The sequence below is a fragment of the Zonotrichia albicollis genome, chromosome 1, assembly GCF_047830755.1.
Source record: "Zonotrichia albicollis isolate bZonAlb1 chromosome 1, bZonAlb1.hap1, whole genome shotgun sequence".
Lineage (NCBI taxonomy): Eukaryota > Metazoa > Chordata > Aves > Passeriformes > Passerellidae > Zonotrichia > Zonotrichia albicollis.
The window spans coordinates 140,274,015-140,293,191 of record NC_133819.1 but is presented as its reverse complement, the minus strand read 5'-3'; the positions used below and the strand labels follow the sequence as shown (position 1 = coordinate 140,293,191).

Here is a 19,177-nt window from a genome sequence, read left to right as displayed (position 1 = left end):
TTAAAATTTCTTTCTGCTATGGAGTAGACACAAGGAAAAATAAACCCTATGTTAGTGACTTTGGAAAAATGAAAAAGTTATATCAGGAAGTGATCTCTATACAAGCAGCGGTAGGAAACAGCATTCTGAGAAAGAAACCTGTAAAATTCCCCATATGCATTTGCAAATCACCTTCAGGGTAAATGTATCAGAAGTAGAGATCTTTGTTACTGGAAAACTGAAGAAAAGAAAAAAAAATAAAAATACAGGAAGGTGTCCATCATCAAAAGAATCTTCCTAAATATGACTGTGGCTAATAGGTCTGTCTTTGAACAAAAGAAATCTCACCAAAAAAACCCCAACAAGACAACAATGAAAACAACCAAAAACAATAAAAGAAAAAGATTGAACAAAAAACATTCAGAAGACATTGTGGTTATAAATCATAAATATAGAAAGTTAACTTGCAATCATTTAATCATCACAGTAATCAATGTAAGCAATACGATGCATTATAATTCTAGACTGGAAACTAATACTGTCAGACTTAGCCATGCAAGCAGGTCTCTGCCTCAAGGGTTCTAGGCTTTTTCTATAGTATATAGAGGCAAGTAACTCCAAAGGGCTATTCATCCAGTCTTAAATTAAGAAGGAGCAGCTAGCTGCAGTTTTACAGTAAATCCAAGCATTTTAAGGCATATCCTGTTATATAAGAGGTACTGCTACAGCATCTATTTACAAAACCTTCCCAAAACTCAAAAAATATTTACAGTTTAGCTCTGCCTTAAAATGCTCAAAAAATGCTCTATCCTGTGTGCTGCCTAATTAGTCAGAAATGTGACTGCACTCTGAGATCTGAGCAGAATGTATTCTGTAATGCTGAGTGATTCAGTAGTGCTGCTATCAGTGGTGAAATAATGGCCTACTAAAGAATACAGATCCTTTCTTTCTGCATGGAAGCTAAATGGCACCTGAAATGTTAAAGTTAGCAGAGAGAAAACTTTCCTGTAATACCAGAATCAAAGGTCATTGAAATCTATGGAAAGGATCTGGTTAATTTCATTGGGATCTGATCTAATATTACACACTTCAGACATATTAAAGTGATTAAAATATTATTTTAAACATGCACACAATTTTTATCAGCAAATGTTTTACATTTTAGTGGTCTTACTCTACTCTCAGTTCTCTGTCTTTTTTCACAGCGACTACTTTCATCTTGGTGACATGAAGTGATATCAACTGATGAAAATGTTTCACTGTGCCTAATATTTTGCTCTGACCCTGAGAAATACAGCTCATGTCTCTGGCAAAGACAGGATTGCTCCCTTCACTTTCTCCTTCACTGGTCTTGCAGGTTTAATTTTCTATTTCGTACAGAATTTACTGTTTAAAAAAAATTACTGCTGATTTAATTGGTGTTCTTCCAGTATGTACTGGGCTCCCCATGCTCTGTCTCTGTCAGCTGAGAGAAAATATACTGTAACAGGTATTTCCTGTTTGCATATTGCTTCTGGCCTGTTGCCAACTTTTCACACTTCTTTAAGGTTAGACCTCTGGCATCTGTCCTATAGCTACATAGGCATTCACATGCCATTTAGACGTTCCAAAATCGTCATATTTTTGTCCTCCTGTTGAATCACCAGAGTTTCTTATTTTCTTTTTACACATATATACAAAGTTTTTGAAATATTCTGCTTTAATATACATTTTTTGCTACTTTGACTTTCAGGATTTGTGGGCTCTGCTTTCTATCATGTTACTTTATTGAAGTCTCAAAGAAGACTGCAGAAACTGAAAAGTTGTAACATTTAATTAAGAGATACTGTAATTTGAAGAGGTCCCATGCAAAAATGAAAGACATAAAGACACATAAAAGAAATATTAGACCAAAATTCTGCTATGCCTAGTGATGACGTGAAGGCATTAATTTCTTTGTTTACATTAGATGTCTGAAAGAAGGTTTATACTTTCACTAACCCTGGATAACTGGGGGAAAGTAGAGAAGAACAATCAGGTTGAGTTCCCTTATTTCATGTGAAATTCACCATTTTCATTTCTTCCTCTGAGAGTAATGCACGATTTTGTTAAATTAGAAATTTATACTTGTCAACCATAAAAAAAATAAATCTCTAGTATTCCTTAGTTCAGCATAAAAGAAATAATTTCTTACCCCTCTACTCTGACCTTGTGAGACCCCAGCTGGAGTATTGCATCCAGCTTTGTGGTCCCCAGCACAGAAAGGGCATGAGCCTATTGGAGTGAGTCCACCAAGATGATTAGAGAGATAAGATACCTCCCCTGTGAGGAAAGGCTGAGAGAACTGGGATTGCTCTGTTTGGAAAAGAGAAGGCTATAAGGAGCCCTAGTTGTGGACTTCCAGTACATGAAGGAAGCCTACATGAAACACAGAGAGAGACTTCTGACCAGGGCATGGAGCGGCAGGACAAGGGTCAAACTGAAACAGAGCAGGTTTACATTACATATTAGGAAGAAATTATTTACTATGAGCATGGTGAGGCACTGGAACAGGCTGCCCAGAGAAGCTGGGGGTGACCCACAACTGACAGTGTTCAACAGGCCAGGCTGGATGGAGCTCGGGGAAACCTGCTCTGGGGAAAGGTGTCCCTGCCCATGGCAAAAGGGTTGGAAGGTTGGAACTGGATGGTCTTTAAGGTCCCTTCCGACCATTCAATGATTCTGTGATTATTTTCTTACAGAGATTATGAATGTTTAAACCATCAAAATAGTTCTATTTTTGCAGATAAAAACAAACTTTTGGGGTTTATTTCTTCCACAAAAAGGCAAGCTAACAAAAAGAAAAAAAAATATACTAATTAACATAATGGGCAAGAAAAATCTCATTGTGATTTTTTTTCCCTTTGGATCCTCTAAATTTTAAAAAATTAATAACAACTTCCAGGACTTTTAAAGGATTGCTTTGGGCAGCTGCGCGGGGGCGTGAACGGCCCTGGAATCCGGCTATCTGGTGAGGGGCGAAGGCCAGTGCCCCTGCGCATCAGAAAACAGCCCCCCTCGGCGGCTTTGGCCTCGGGCTGAGCTGGGTGATAGCTCGGAGCAGCGCGGTGAGAGACGAATTAGGAGGCGACCACTTGCTGGGGGTAAACTGTCGGTTTATTACAGAAGAACCAACAAGGGAGGGGAAACACCCAGCAAATGTCCCCGAACAAGGGGCAGGAGAGGGTTTTAAGGGAAAAGGGGGGAAGAAGGCAGGGAAACCCGGCTATCCAATAGAAATACATATTTGGAGGTACGAAACATAACTGATACACTAAAGTAACCAACTGTTATAAATCATAGGAGGGGCTCCGGGGCTACAGCCAACCATACCTCCCAGAGAAAGGAAAATTCTCGAAACCTGGGAGGAGAAAAAGAGTGATTGACTGACCCCAAGGAGGAAACAACTTTCACTTTATAAGAGAAACCAAGGGAGGAGCAGTTTCATTTCCATAGCAACATAACTGGCAGGGTAGCAGCAGGAAGTAATACAGAAAATGGGGGGAGCAAACTAACGAACTTAAGAACACACCACAGCAGGCAGCCCTAGAAAGAAACAATTCTAATATTACCTGCTTTAATACATAATACTAATTAAATATAATTTTCTTTCTACTTTTTATATAACACTTCATCTTTAGGTTTTTCCATCCACCCTTTAATTTGGTGAAGCATGCTATCTCACCTCCTTTTGTATCTCCAGACAAAAATTATTTTTCTGATTATATTGGATGGCTTATAGAGGAGTCAAATATAAATTATACCACATTATCAGTGGTGATAATTTTTGCTCATTAAATGACAGATGCAATACTGTGTAAGAACAATTGATAAAATTAAATAAAAAAACTGTAACGAACTAATAGGGAGGTTTAAACCATTTTTTGGAAACATTTTTATTTAAAGGGTAAGAGCATAATAGAGAAGAAAATAAAGCATTCAAAGTCTTAAATGAGTTTGAACATAAAATATCTGTTGTCATTGAATAACATTCCTCTTGAGGTAAAAGGACCAATAATCAGGTTAAATAGTCTTACTTCATGAAATGGCAAGAGGAAAGTAAAAGCAGATACCTCCCTTGTGTGAGCTTCCTGTTGGTTAATTACAGTGTAGCTAGAGTATAAAGACACCATCTGTTTTACTCAGACAATATTATGTACTCAAAGAAAGTATATGAATACTTGGAACAAAGTTGCAAAGAATTGTTCTTCTCTTTCCTCCGTCTACTCAAATATTTCTCTTTATTGATTAGTGAAATAATATGTCCATAGAGCAATAGTGTTATTCAGGTTGTGAAGCTATTTGCACAATACTTTAAAATCTTTACTTAGGGAAAAAAACAAAACAAAACAAAAAACCTCTGTTATTCTACTGAGAATATACACCCAAGCCATGCCACATCAACAGTTTGAGAAGGACCACTCTGATTTTGAGAATCTGGGCTAAAGACAAAGAGAACTGCTGAGGCAGTAAAACTTCTCGGTTTCTTTAGTGTCATTAGAACTCAACAGACTGCAACAGCATGGAGAAACAAATAAAATGCCTATCAGATAAATTTCTAAACCCTCTTTTCACATAAATCAATGCAACTGCATCAGTAGCTGTTTTATAACTTTACTACCATGTATTATCCATTTCTCCTTGTAACTCCATTATTATTCTGCATCCATCTATTTTTCCACTCAGCTTTAATGACTGCCTAAATAAGTCCAGTGCATAATGGTCTCCCTCTCTGATTTCAACATTAAATATAAAAGCATGCCTGCTAATGGAAACACACATGTGAGAATCTCTCATACAGGGTCTGGAAGAGGGGAAAGTAGTAAAATGGCAAAAATACCTTGGAGCCAAAGGATTAAAACTTCTATTCACAGCTTCAAAAATAAGCTGATGGAGCAGAAGCACTCTGTCACTACAAATAAAATATCTTTCACTTTGTGCTCTCATTTACATAATTCATTCTTCCTTTAAATTACTGTATGCACATACATGTATTTGTCATACACATGGAAAGAATAAGAGTAGGGCTAATACAAGGGCTAATACAGCTACCAAGCACAGGAAGCACAATGAGGTAAACAGTGTTAACATTGAGTCTCTGTGTCAACCCATGTTAGAAATGCTGTTACCACTACACAAAATTATATTAGACTAGTCTTTGCTAATCTTGAAAAAATATATATAAATTTCACTGACCCGAGGAAAAAGAAGGTCAAAATGGACCTGGCTCAATGATTTCTTCTGTTTCAGCAATAAAATGTCTAAAGGGATTTAATAACAGTTAGGCAACTGTTTAGATTTGTCATCCTGCTGCCTGTAATAAGATGATGTAGCACTAGAAGGCAAAAGGGAGAAGGACATTGCTGTTCCTGTGGAGCTCTTTCCTTTTTCATCCCATACAATCACAAAAGAAATGAAAACTCACCACAGATATCTCTGAAAGCAGAAACTCTTACTGATTAGAAAAGGATGGAGATTTTAGCATGCCTACTTCACCTTCTTTGTGAAAAACACTAATCATAGTTATAAGCATTCTTGCATTCCCCCAGCTGCCCTTGAAAGCCAACACTAGCAAAGAACATGATATTTTATTTTTTGTTTGTTTCTTTCTTTAAGATAAAAATATAGCTTTACAACAAATCTTTAAGTCTGTGCTAATTCTTTCCCTTAAAACATCAGGAATGTAGTCACTGATTTCAAGTGTTTCCAGCATGATAATTATCTGTGCGTGAATTCATCTCATAATAAATTAAAAATTAAATAAATCAACTTACTTGAAAACTGTATGGCAAATCCAGATTTACTGATATAAAAATCTGTGTCAAACTGGATAGTTACTATGTTGAGTGTACTGTGAATGCCTTCAGGAATAAGGGAGCCACTAATTTCTTTGAGCAACATCTCATTCTCAGGTGGACCATCCCAAACTCGAAGAATGTCATGGGATGCCTCAGTATCAAAAGCAAGAAACTGGAGGCTGAAAGAACATAATGATTTATTGTCAGCTTTGATATTACTCAAAAATATAACTTTAACAACAAAACTAAACAAGCAACAGAAAAAAAACAAATACAATTTAACTCAAAAGGGCAATTTTTATAATGTTTCATACATTTATCTTTGAATGCATGACAGCCCAATGCAAAAATGAATTTGAAAGAAAAAAAAACTTAGAATATTTGAAATTGTCCACCATAAAGTAATATATTAGTTTAGCCATTCAAATAATCTATAAGTATCTACACATTCTTTTCAGAAGAGAGTTTTAGTTTCAGTTCTTCTAAAACAATATTATATATCACATTCCCATCAAAACTAATTAACTAAAAAAAGACGGGAAAATGCAGGCTGTGTTGTTTTGTTGTTTTGTGGTTTTTTAAAATGTAGTCTTTCACTAAAGATTTCTTCTGCCTCCTGCATTTCACAAAATTATAACCGATTTTAAAGCTCAGTCTTCTTTGGATAATGCTTATTAAAAATCAACAGTTTCAACCCAAACCTAAAATGCCAAAACCTGTGATTTGCATCTTAAGTTTTTCACCCATAATCCCTTTTTTTCCCTTCACTCTAGAGAGTGATTTGGTTATTATGCCCCTAAGATTTGATTACAGTGAAAAAAACCCCAAAAAATAAAAAGTCTAAATTTTAGGATTCATTTTCAGTACCTGACAATATTTCCTGGGTCTACTTCAATCACCCACATGCAGCGCAGATTGTTGTCATAGGGAAAAGGATAGCCAGGAGACAAAATTCTTCCTGATGACTCCCCTTTAAACCGTCCACCACATTCAGCTAATAAAAAACATTATGGAATGATCTTAAAGCTAATCCTCTGAGCAATCAATTTATACATTAACTCTTTTGTTGAACAGGTTACACAATTAAACTGACCATATGCCATAATATTAAAAAAACAAATAAGCATTTCACCCCTTGCTTCACCTACTTACCAATCCCAATTTCCTCTAAATGAAGATGAAAAACAAAGATACAATAATATTTAACTCTTGTCTTCTTATCACTCTCCTATGGGAATAACTGAGCCTGTAGATAGCTGCAAAACTTATGAAGTTATAGTAATATTGTAAAGAAACAGGAACGACAAAAATACAAAATAACTTTATATGTCTTCATGTCTTAATTGTGTTATTTTATTTAATCTGTTTCACATAAATATAAGAGATTTTTCTAGCTTATTGATATTTATATATAAGTAAAAAAATACTAATTTTACAATGTCTTTATAATAAAACTTTTTATGTTGATCATTTTCTGACATTAACTAGATTGGCATGTTTTAGGACTTTCCATATGCACAAATGTTTAAGAATTGCTATCTATTTTTAACCTAGAAAGACTTAGATGACACATGCAGAGAGAACTACAAGTACCTCTGTAAATAGATATCTACACATATCAGATCAGATCATCCACATCAGATTTTACATAGATCTAACAATCCTTACAATATTTTTTCTTTCTTGCATTCAAAAAAACCCCAAAAAATTAAAGAAACAAAAAAAAAAAATAGAAGAGTGTAATACCAATGCATGATGGTAGAGGATAGTCCCACGCCCTTCTTTCCCCAGTCATACACTTTAGAAGGCTACTTCCATGGAGTGTGTAACCTGGATTGCATCCATAAATTATAGTACTCCCAGCAAAATGACCTTGGTCACTAATTTTATATCCAAACTGTGGCACACCAGGGTCCTCACAATGTGACAGCTCAAAACCTGTGTGAGGAATAAAATGTTGTATTTACAGAATCAAACATAAATACATTAAAGAAATCCAGATTTTCTGATTTTCAGTGGAAATCGTTTTCAAACTACATATAATATTAGGATTTCTTCTCTGTTATTAAGCATTCTAAGTAGGATAACTGCCTATACACCTTTCCCAGATTCCCAGAGCATGACCAAGCTGTGTCATAAATTCAATTTTCCCAAGAGTTCAATTTAAGACATAAAAAATCCATTATCAGGATCAATCAGTTTTTAAATTTTATGATGAATTATAAAATAGAAACTAAAGGAACTGTCCACTTGTCAATAGATATTTAAAGGTTCATAAACAAAACAGCAGATTTCTCATTATTTTGCATTGTAACAACAGCAGCACAATAGCACCTGTGGCAGCAAAGAAAAACTGCTATTTTTCATCAATCCCTATGCTAATTTTTTGTTCAGTAGTTAGTAAATTTAAGAACTACATGCAGGAATCAATGAAAATCATGATAGAGAGAACTGAAGCCTAACAAATTGGACATTTTTGAGACTGAAGAGACTGGAAACAAGAAGAAAACATAATAACAATGCATTACATGGAAACAGGGAGGTATGCTAACTTATAGGGAAAAATAAATTGCAATTTGGGAGAAAAATTTTCTATTCCAAATCAAGTTTTCTGTTATTAACTGAGAAGCAACTTGAAATTTCACTTTCTTCCTAATCAAATAATTATATCAATACCGTGTGGCTTAGAATGTATATAGGCAAAAAAATAGAGCCTTTGCATCAGATTGCCATTCCTATACATAGGTAATATGGGAGGAAATGAAGGGATTTTCATGTCTACTTTGTTCAACAAATCATTCACACAGTATTTGTCCATCAGGTAAACAGTTGGTAGCCTTTCACAATCTCTCCTCAGATGGTGCATTACTATTCTTTATTGAAAAAAAAAATCTATTTTATTTTACAGTCAAAATACTTGCAAATGCAGGACAAGGCTGCTAAGAAAAAAAGGAAACAAAACAAAAAAAAATATATCAAATGTTGTATCTTTGTGGTTCTTCCTTCAGTTCATTTCATGTATGACTGAAAAAGTCTCAGCCTCCACAACCTCTAAGCTGAGTTTTTCTCCTTCCTAAACTGTTGTTTCTTAGTACAGTGTATGCTGCAGAAACTCTGAAAGACATTAACGTGAGTCCTAGGTGAAGAACCATTTTAGACAATGCTGGTCTGGACACATATTGACCAGTTAAAATTACCTCTCTTCTAAGAAAACTTCTGACCACGCTGCGAAAAGAAGTTCAAATCTACCTTGATCCCTGATATATCCTCATTTCTGGACAGCCTTCTTACAGACACAGAACCAAAGTCAACTTTTTAACTGATCACTCTGTGAGGGCGAATATGTACCTCCATTGCCTAACCTTGGGAGCATTTTTGCAGCCTTAACTGCGTGTGACTGGAGCAGGAGAGGGTGTGGTGCCCCAGCCAGGGCCTGGTGGGGCGGTTTGCGGGGGACAGCACACAGGGAGAATGCCTCTCTGAAGGGTGGAGCTTCCATGGCCCTGGTAGAGAGACTTGAACTCCTTGTAACTCAGCAAAGGAGCTCTAGTTTTTTGGTGCTATTCTAACCTGACAAAAGGCAGAATGGTGGACACTTCTCAGAGCACAGGCGGCAGCTCTGACTGGGAGGTCTGCACCATTTCTTCTGGCTTATGGATCCTCCCAGAGCTCAGACTGAGCACTTGTATCCAATCTAAATGTGCCCTCTTCCCATTTAAGGCCAGTACCCCTCGTCCTGTTATCACATGTCCTTGCAAAGAGTCTCTCCCAAACTTTCTTGTAGGCTGTCTTTAGGCACTAGAGGATCCTAAAAGGTCTCCCCAGAGCCTCCATGCTGAAGGCCCCTAAATCTCTGAGCCTTTCTTCATAGGAGAGGTGCTCCAGGCCTTTGATCATCTCTGCTACCTTCTTCTGGACTTCATTTTTTCTTTAAATTCTACCACTATCAACAAAAGAAGATTCATCACTCTTCAGGTTAAGAATTCTTCAGGCTAAGAAAGTGTACTCTAATATGAATATCTCAAAAGACAGGAAATGTTATTGATAAGGTTCAAGCGCTGTGTTTGGTTCTACCTGTAAAAATATGAAAAATTAGATTCCTTGACACTTATATAGTAACACAGCACTGAACATCCTATCTTTAATCACTGGGTACAGTCCTATCACATGCTATTACAGAATGTAATTATGCAATTTTCATCTGAAAAGTAATTACATACGCTTTTATTGTCTTGAAGTATTTTCCTTTCATACTGCAAGAATTATGCTATTGTTTATCAGAATTACTTTTAAAAACATTATGTTGAGTCTTTAAATGAACAATTTTTGAACAGGTGAAAAATGAATGATTTGAGCACAAGCACAAAGAAAATATGTTGATAGCTGCATTGCATAATTACCTTATAACACTGTCCTGCTTGGAAAAAATTAGTTCTACATAATAATTCAGTGACAGCAAAAAAAATATTCACTTAAAAAGTCATATACACTACATGTCAATAGTAATGCACAACAATTTTCAGAAACAGACACGTGGTAAAGTTCATGTATATGGCTTCTTCCGTGTACCCTCTAAGCTGGATATCAGAAATATTGTTTTCCTCTCCTCATCTTCATAGCTGAAATCCATATATAGGTTTTTGTTAGGAACTTTTCTTTATCATTTTGGTTCTAAATAATAATCCAAGCTTAGAAACAAAAGCAAAATAAATATCAGAGATTAGTCTTAAGAAGGAGAATTTCCTTACTTGTGACTTATCTTCGTGAAGCAATGCTTTTTGGTTGCATCTTTTAAACTACTCACATACTTCAATATTTTTATGTGCTAAAACAATTAACTTAAACTTACCCTGTTTTTTCTTATGCTCTCCAAAACTGAAAAATACCCCTCTAGAAAAACAGCAGCAATTTATGTACCAGATAAAATGTCAAAGCCAGCTTTCAGTACGCTGTGTGTTTTGGGGTTTTGTGAGGTACAGCAATGAAAGCATATTGTTTTGATAAGTAATTTGTTGTTAATTTCTTCCATAATTGTAATTAACTGCATTTTCATCTTATGAGTGCAGAATTTTCATTCCATTAAAAGTATAAATCTATTCCTACTTAAATACTTACTGGTATACACAAGCTGAAAACCTTCATCAGTGCCCTCCGTGTCTGAGTTAAATTCCAGCCATAAATGATTTGAAGTGCTACTTAGTGTCAGGCCTCTTAATGATGCCCCAGTATATGCTCCCAGCAGGTGAGCAGTGTTGTCTTTGCCATCATAGATCTGTAAAAAATGTGAGTTTTACAGTTATGAAGAAAGAAAAGAAAAGAAGATATCTTTTACTCACAAAATAATTCTGTACATCTGCATTAAGAGGAAGAACAGCTTTGTCAAGGGAGATCTATTGGCAGCCAACCTGAAGTACTGTTTAGATATACTATTTGCCTCTCTTGTCTTAAGCTGACTTAGGTGTGGTGAATTTTCAAATAAAGTTTAAAATGTGTCAATTCATTTTTTACATGACAATAGAAGGGGGCAGAGGCGCCACATCAGCTCAGGTTGTTGAGATCTCTGTGTTTTCTCTTTCACTGTCAGTATTGTCATGCTGATCACTACCTATGAGCAAACACGTATAATGTGTATCTGCCTCTAGTCTGAGGTGGCAGAAGAGAAAATCTCACATATTTGGTCTCTTAAATAAATCTGAGGTGGCTTTTTATCCTGTGAAGACAGGTTAAAATATAACCATGAAGTAAAAGGAGACTAGGAAATAAATTTAACCACTGCTTCTGTAAGCTGAAAGAGTATTGTAATCTATATGTAAATCACAGTACTGCATTTTTATTATTTATTTTTCTTCAAGTGTTGTTCTTTACCGTTTATCAGAATACTAAATATATAGAAAAATCTTCTAATAAGTCTCAGGAAATTTCCCTACAAATCTGGTTGCTTTAAAACACCACAGGTTGTTGAATTCCTGTAATTCCTAAAAAAAAAAATCCTATAATTTAACTATAATTTCTCACCCAAATATTATTTCCAGTAGGATTTATTTAGGGACTTCTACAATAACTAAAACATTGATTGATGTGTTTTATGAAAAATTTCATTTGCAAATGAGTAAATTGACCTGTGAATAATTTTCAAATTGCAATAAGGGGAAATTGTAAAGCCTTATTAAAAGATACTGAATCGTCTGCAGTTCTAAATTCTATTTAATTCTATTATTTACAAACAAACTTAGCATTTTTAGACAGGAGTCTTCATCAGAATGAAATCATAACAAATACAGCAGCAATAGAAGTAAGGCAAAAAGAAAATGTGAAGTATTATGATGCCTGTTCCCTATCTGTAAGAATGAGTTACACACCTAAGTCCTATTTTCCAGAAATCTCATGTCTCTAGTAATAAAAAAGACTTTACATTTAATGAAATGCTGAAATAAAACAAGTAAATGACTTCTAGCTGTGTGTAATGAGTAAAATAATTGTACAGGAGTTTAACATGCACGACGTCATGACATAATTCCTCGGTTTTTGGTGACACAAGCAAATAAATTCCAGGCAAACTTAAATTTAAAAGCCAATTTCCTCATATGGACTAAAAGTAAGAAACCAGGAAAGAAGGAACAATTTTAATTAATGCATATCAACCAAGAAATAATTTCAATACATAAAGCAGTATTAAAATAGATGTCTTGCCTTTCAGAAAAAGAAAAAAAGCCCCAAAACTAACCCCAAGAAAAGAAAAGAAAACAAAACCAACCAAAACCAAAACCAAACAAAAAAACCCCACCCAATCCAGGAAAATAAATCTGAAATGCACTTAGTTTTGCTTTAGCAAGTGAAAAGAAAATATCCTTTTCAGGAGAACTGCTGCTATCCAGCAGAGATATTTACATCATGACAGACTTAAACAAAACCCAGCTTGAGCCTACTTATAATTAATAATAACCCAGGATTCAGGATTTATTTTAGTTTTGAAAGCTATGTAAGAGCAAACCATTTCCTGCTATTTGTGTATGATTAATACTTAACCAAAGGAAGCTGGTAAGAAGTGAAACCAACTATTTTCAATGTCTCACACAAACTTTGAACAATCCATGTCATGATACCAATTTTCTTCATGTTACAATTTCCCTAGACACAATTTATTGCCAATTTTGTTAGATGTCCTACCACATTAAATCTTGCACATTAATCCACTGACATCTCTCATTAGTTAATATTCATTCTATTTCATGGGCTAACCAGCTGTCAAGCTGTATGTTTTTAAACCTATATAATTTCTATGAAGGAACAGAATTTAAAGTATCTAACACTTCTGAAACTGATTCATTTGAGTAGGAGAAATGCATTTGGCTGAGGCAGGATTGTGATTCATCTGAACACTAAATTGAATTATTTTTTCTTGTGTTTGCTGTTTTTCAGACATTAAAAGTATCCCTCTTCCTAAGACACTTGGGTCTCCCTTAGGAGAATAAATGAATGCATGTTTTGTAGTGTAACTCTCAATTTAGGTCACATTTTCATTTCCCTACTACATTTGATGTAATAGGGAAAAAAAAAAAAAAGGAAGTTTATAGAATCATTTAAATAATACCATTTAGCTTGCCCATAAAATGGTAGCAGACCCTTCTGAGAAGTGCAGAACCAATGTTTTCTTTCTAACCTTGTTAAACTAGGTGGGAACTAATTCTTTTGAAAGAGTTAGCAATTCAGCTTCATAATTCTTTTGGAAGGCAATATTACATGTGAATTAAGGAAGTACAATTAGCTTTTTTAAAAAAATATGGATATACTTTCTTATAGGCCTTGCCAGTACCTCTAGATTTAGGTCACTTGGGTGCTAAAGATAAGTCCAAGAATAAGCATAAAAATATTATTCACTTGGATAAATTTTTCTTAAAGTCATCCTGTAACATTAATTCAAAGGTAATTTATTCATGACTAGATAATGCTTGTTATGCCAGTAACAAACTATTCAGAAAACAGAGGTCCACCTTTATTAAGTATTTAATGACCCAGTCTTTTAAATTATTAACTCATAAAGAAAAAAAGGCACAGAAAATTGTCTTAATGTTCTTCATACCATAATAATACGTTCAAATGTTACAGGGAAGGATGCTAATAGGAAACACTATACCTAAATATTTGAACTAATAGATGTTATATTCAATTTTTGAAGGAAGCGTTATTTGCATTTGCAATTAGGGGGAAAATAAAACTTGCTAATTTCTTAAGTGGCTCCATTACCAACAAATTTTAAATGGAAATCAATGCCCTTTTTTTCTGCTAATTTATTTAACTATATAAAATTTTACCAAGGGAGTATCATAAGTGAATGTATAAAATTTGTGCATTTTAATCAAGCTATTTTTGAAATTTTCCATTGAAACATAAAAGGCATATGGATATGAAGATCTGTTCCTTTATAAAGAGAAGAAATAACATAAAATCGGCAGCTCAGAACTGAGGCTGTCAACGCCCTGTCAAATGTATATCACACGCGAATAGAAGCACTAATATAAAGGCAGAAAAGGGTCCATATGTTTGGGGGGGTGAGGGGGTGGGGGGTTTGTCCCCAACATTTATTATCTTTTTCTCAGTCACATTCAGGATGATATTGCTAAAAGTATTACTATTATAAACATGAAGATTCTTAAGAAACAAATTAACAAAAATATCTGAATATCACATCTCTTCAAAGTGTTTGCCCAAACCCCTCAAAAACTGGATCATGTGCACACATTTAAATCTGGCCCACAGAGGAGACAATGAACAAATGCAGTAAAACTGAATCCTCTGTATTTGGCAGGAACACAGACAGTGCTGTGCCAAGCACAGCCAAAGAGAGCCGAGTGCCAGTTCTGTTTGCTGACACGCTGTTACCTGCCTGTTGCTGCAGAGTGCTTTAGTAAAAGGAAAAAGAGAGATTGCTTTAGAATGTTTTTAAAAATAATTCTTAAATCCATTTTTCCACATAGATGCAATATCACCTATCACATAATTTCTCATGCTACATTAAGCCAAGCACATAGACTGCTTCAAAAGACAAAAAAGATTATTTTCATTGTCAGTGTTCCTGTCTCCTTTGTTTGAGGTTTTCTCAATGAAATCTGTCTGCATAAGTTTTGGAGGTGGTTTGTTTTGTGGTATTTTCTTTTATTTAAACATTACCAGAAAACTACCCATTAATTAGTACCATGCACAGGGACATTTTTATTTATGCTAAAATCTACTGAAAACAAAGAAAACAATTATATTAGCCATGTCCAAGTTTCAATTTTAATAAAGGTCCTTTTTTCCTTGTAAATTAAAAAGTGTGTTAAAATACCCTTGATATAAAAGAATATTTTCTACACTCAATAGATTTACAACACAAATAACATGTTCACTACCATCAATGGACTATTCAGGGAAGCAGAACAATGACAACTCTGTTCTTTCTATGTATATCTCATGGACTTGCTTACAGCTAGCAGAGACTAGAGAGTTTATGAGTAAAATTGGTGGATGGAGATAAAAGCAGGGGGGAAAAAGCCAGGTAGAAATATTTTCATACTTTGGAAAAAAGGCCTTATTTATCCTTGCCTCCCACATAGGTAGTTTACTCTAAAAGTATTGAATTATGGAAAGATAGCACACAAACTCAATTATCTGTACAATTTCAAAGAAAGAAGCAAGTGTTACAGAGTTTCTGAGATTAATATTAAATAAACGGGCTTGCAGTGATTGTACAGATCCTAAATTCCTCATATGTCTTCATATAACTTTCATAAATATTGGAGCAATATATGGCACTTTCAAGAGCAGGTTATATCCCTACACACACACACAAAAGGTAGAGATATTTATATATTTATTGCAGTTTCTAATAAAACCCAAAAAGAACTACACCATTAATGTAAGTAGCCAGAGCAGTTACATTGAAAGGAGAACAAGAGAATTGAATACTAAATGAAGCAAATGAAAAACAAATTATATGCTCTGAAACCTCTGTTTTATACCAGTTCAGAACTGACAAATGGGAACTCCTCCTTCTCTGTCCCTGAGGTAATAGTAAGGGTGGTGATTTACTGGTGTTAAATATGCTGTTTCACTCTAAGGCTGCATTCCCAGTGCAGCTGTTTCATTGTTTCAGTCACAGTGCCTGTCAGATATAAACATCATCCATGGTCAGTTAAACCACGCAGCAAGCAGCAGACCTCATGGCTTCATTGAAGAATTTGTCAAAATTTTATTAGAATACTCAGTCTATTTAGACTTGAAATGGAATTTTAGCAGCACACCTCTAGTGATCTAAAAGTCCTAGCTGCAAGAAAAAGTAACACAAAGCACAATACTAACTTCCTTGCCAACAGTTTCATCTCTAGCCTCTGATGAAAAGAGATGGATTATCTGAGTTTGTCACTAAAAAACTGAATTTTAACCATGAAATATTATGGAGTTGCTTCATTTGTGTTTAAGGGAAGGAATACTACTCTAGAAGCTGGTGTTTTAAGTATCCTGGTTTTAAAATGGTGACTAATATAGCCTCCCTCTTTCACAGCTGACATGGAACTCTGTATTCACTATATGTCATTTGGTTGTTTTGAAGACAGGATGAATTTTTTTTTTTTTTTAACTTTAGTTCCTTCCAGTTACAAAGTAGTGATACGTATTAAAGGTTATATTTAAAGGAAAAGTAGTGATATATATTTAAAGTTAAAAGCATTTGTTGGCTATTAATGATTAATTTAAAACTAAAGTATAACCCCAATGTTCTATTCGTGTAGCCAAAAGGTTATTCTCCACAATCAGCAAAACAGTCAAATATTTCCTTTTTCAGAGTAGAATAGGATCATAAAAAGGGATCAACAGACAACTGCAGAATTGATTCCGGGAGAAAAGGTTTGGAATGTGTGACTGGTAATGTGCTCCCTGAAGAATTTTTCTTTATCAAAGAACACATGAAAAAAGAGAGTGATAGAATTATGACAGTTTGTGAGAAATTCATCTAAGAAAGGAGGCTGGAAAAGACACAATGGATTCTACAGATATTTCTTCCCACAGTTGTAAAGGCTGAGTGCCTCTGACTTGCTATGATGTCAGATAGACTGAAAAAAGTCATAGTCATAATCAAGAATACCTCTTAGAGTTTGTTTTGGATTTTTTTAATAGGGAGGATCTTCAGCTCATTATAATTCAAGGCTGCTGACTTGAAAAACAAACACTCTAATTACACAACACTAATTTCATTATAAAAATACACCTTCAATATACAGCAAATATTTCTGCCACTGGTATTTACAGCTGAGTACTGGCCTTCATCTATTCATAATTAATTTTGCATTGCTCTTAATTTCACATTAAATGAGTAGCAGCATTAAAGCAGAATTTTCTTCTCTAAGTCTCTGAGTAAAGATTGTCTAGTTAAACATCTGAAGTGCATATGGTTCAAATGGCCCTTGAAAAATCATAAATTATTAGATCAGAAAAAAAAAAAAAAGTTGAATGGTTTTATTTTTATATTAATTTCTGTTTATCTAACTACACACAACTGTATCTCTATTCCCACAATAGTATGTATTTTAAATTAAGATAATAGAGTTGAATGGTTTCAGCCTAAAAATCTTGAGAAAAATCCATCCAGGTGCTTTTATTGGCTAACAGTTAATTGAACAACTGCTCTGATTGGTTCATTGGTTGGTTTGAGGTATTTTTTCCCTACTGATTACATTCCAATAAATACTAAACAGCTTTCAAATTAAATCTTTCAAAATTAATTTATGTGACACTTAAAGGGTATCCCACTTGGTTCTCAAATAAACAACAAATTTAATATAAAATAAACATACCTGTGCATTCTAGGTATCTAATACCTTTTGGCTAATTTTTCTTTGCTTCTCTTTTGCTTTAAGAAGAACTTAGTACTTTTTAAAAACCATTTGATTTGCTTTTTCTTTTTGATGCCAAATTTAATTTTATGTTAGTGGTTTAGGTCTGCTTGTACTTTATATAATTCAACCATTTTGGAAATGCCTGTGTCTGACCACTAAAGACGGAAACCCCACCCTAATGCACAGATGGTTACAGTTAGATGAGATAAACCCCAGTATGAATCAGGGTTGTTTCTTAGGAATACATATTTTCATAATCCTTCTTATTTAATAAGTGCAGGGTACTTATTACATAAGTAATAAGAATATGGCAAAAAAACTTTTTTACATCAAACATGAGTGGCATGATACCTCTTGTTCCTTTGATTTCACAGAGGCAAATTTAATTAAATTACATATTCTGAAGAATTGGACAATTATTTAATCACAGATATCTTATTGCATCGGTGCGCTATTGCAGATGGCATATATGAAAAGACACCCAGACCAACATTGGTTTTAAATGTGTAGATGGTTAAGTAATACATGTATCTGGAAGTATATTTCTTGGAGTACAATAATAAAATCTATGAACAAATCAAAGACAAGGGGAAATCACTGTATAAAACTCTGGTAAGTTATAGTATCCTTCTTTCCATCTTGTTGTTTCTTTTTTCCATGCACACCAGATTAGAGTAATTTAAAATGTAAAATTTATGTACAATAGGCAGTATTTAGATGGTGTTAAATTAAAGTTATGGGTGTTGCGTTATGTCTTATTATGTTTAAATTGCAGCTCAAATTATGGAGATATTGTGGAAGAAAACAAATCCAAACATGTAATTGATGAATATTTAACACTGAAAAATACAATACTCATAACCATTAAGGCAACATTTATTTAATTTTTTCAACTTCTTTTTAAATTATCTCTGGTTAGAAAAACATGTATTAAGAAACAGACTATGGGGGCACCTGAGGGTGCCTAATTTTTAACTTCTTAAAAATGGAACCAGTTTAGAAAGATAGTTTGTAAGAGATGCTTTATATCCACTTACCTGGTACTGTACTATTGCAGATAAACCTCAGTGATGGGAGGTACTAGAAGTTGAGAAATAACAAATAAGTTACTGGATTACATACCTTAAGAACATCTCCTTGGGCTAAGTGAAATGTTCTGGCAGAAATATTGATTCCTTTCCCTGCTTGTACTTGAATGCTATAAATACATTCATGGTTGTTTTCATAGTTAAGAGGATAATTGGGGGACAGTAAGATTCCTTCATTGTTTGTTGTGGAGGCTCCACATTCAGCTGCAATTAAAAAAAAAAAAGTTAAGGCATGCTTTAATTAAGCACATAAATATTTTAGTAATGGTGATAATGGTAATGTTAATGTAACCTAGCTCAACATTAATAATGTTTATTAATATCTAAAATCCAGTTTTAAGTACATGATCATGATGGTGATTGGAGACTACCAGAATATTTTTAAATTGCAATACTTTAGTAAAAGTAGGTAAAAAACCACTGA

The 19,177-nt window shown here is 34.3% G+C and overlaps 1 protein-coding gene across 7 annotated transcripts in view; it reads right to left on the bottom strand.

Annotated features, from left to right (window-relative positions):
- The window catches only part of CSMD3 (CUB and Sushi multiple domains 3), a 580,686-nt gene that overhangs the window by 189,528 nt on the left and 371,981 nt on the right, over positions 1–19,177 (bottom strand). For all 7 annotated transcript variants that reach the window (XM_074556146.1, XM_014263981.3, XM_074556154.1 and 4 more), the window contains 5 exons: positions 18,788–18,957; positions 10,911–11,067; positions 7,542–7,733; positions 6,663–6,789; positions 5,772–5,974 (listed from right to left, as the gene is read on the bottom strand). In XM_074556146.1, coding sequence (XP_074412247.1) covers positions 5,772–5,974; positions 6,663–6,789; positions 7,542–7,733; positions 10,911–11,067; positions 18,788–18,957 — 849 coding nt within the window. The remainder of the gene's footprint in view (positions 1–5,771; positions 5,975–6,662; positions 6,790–7,541; positions 7,734–10,910; positions 11,068–18,787; positions 18,958–19,177) is intronic.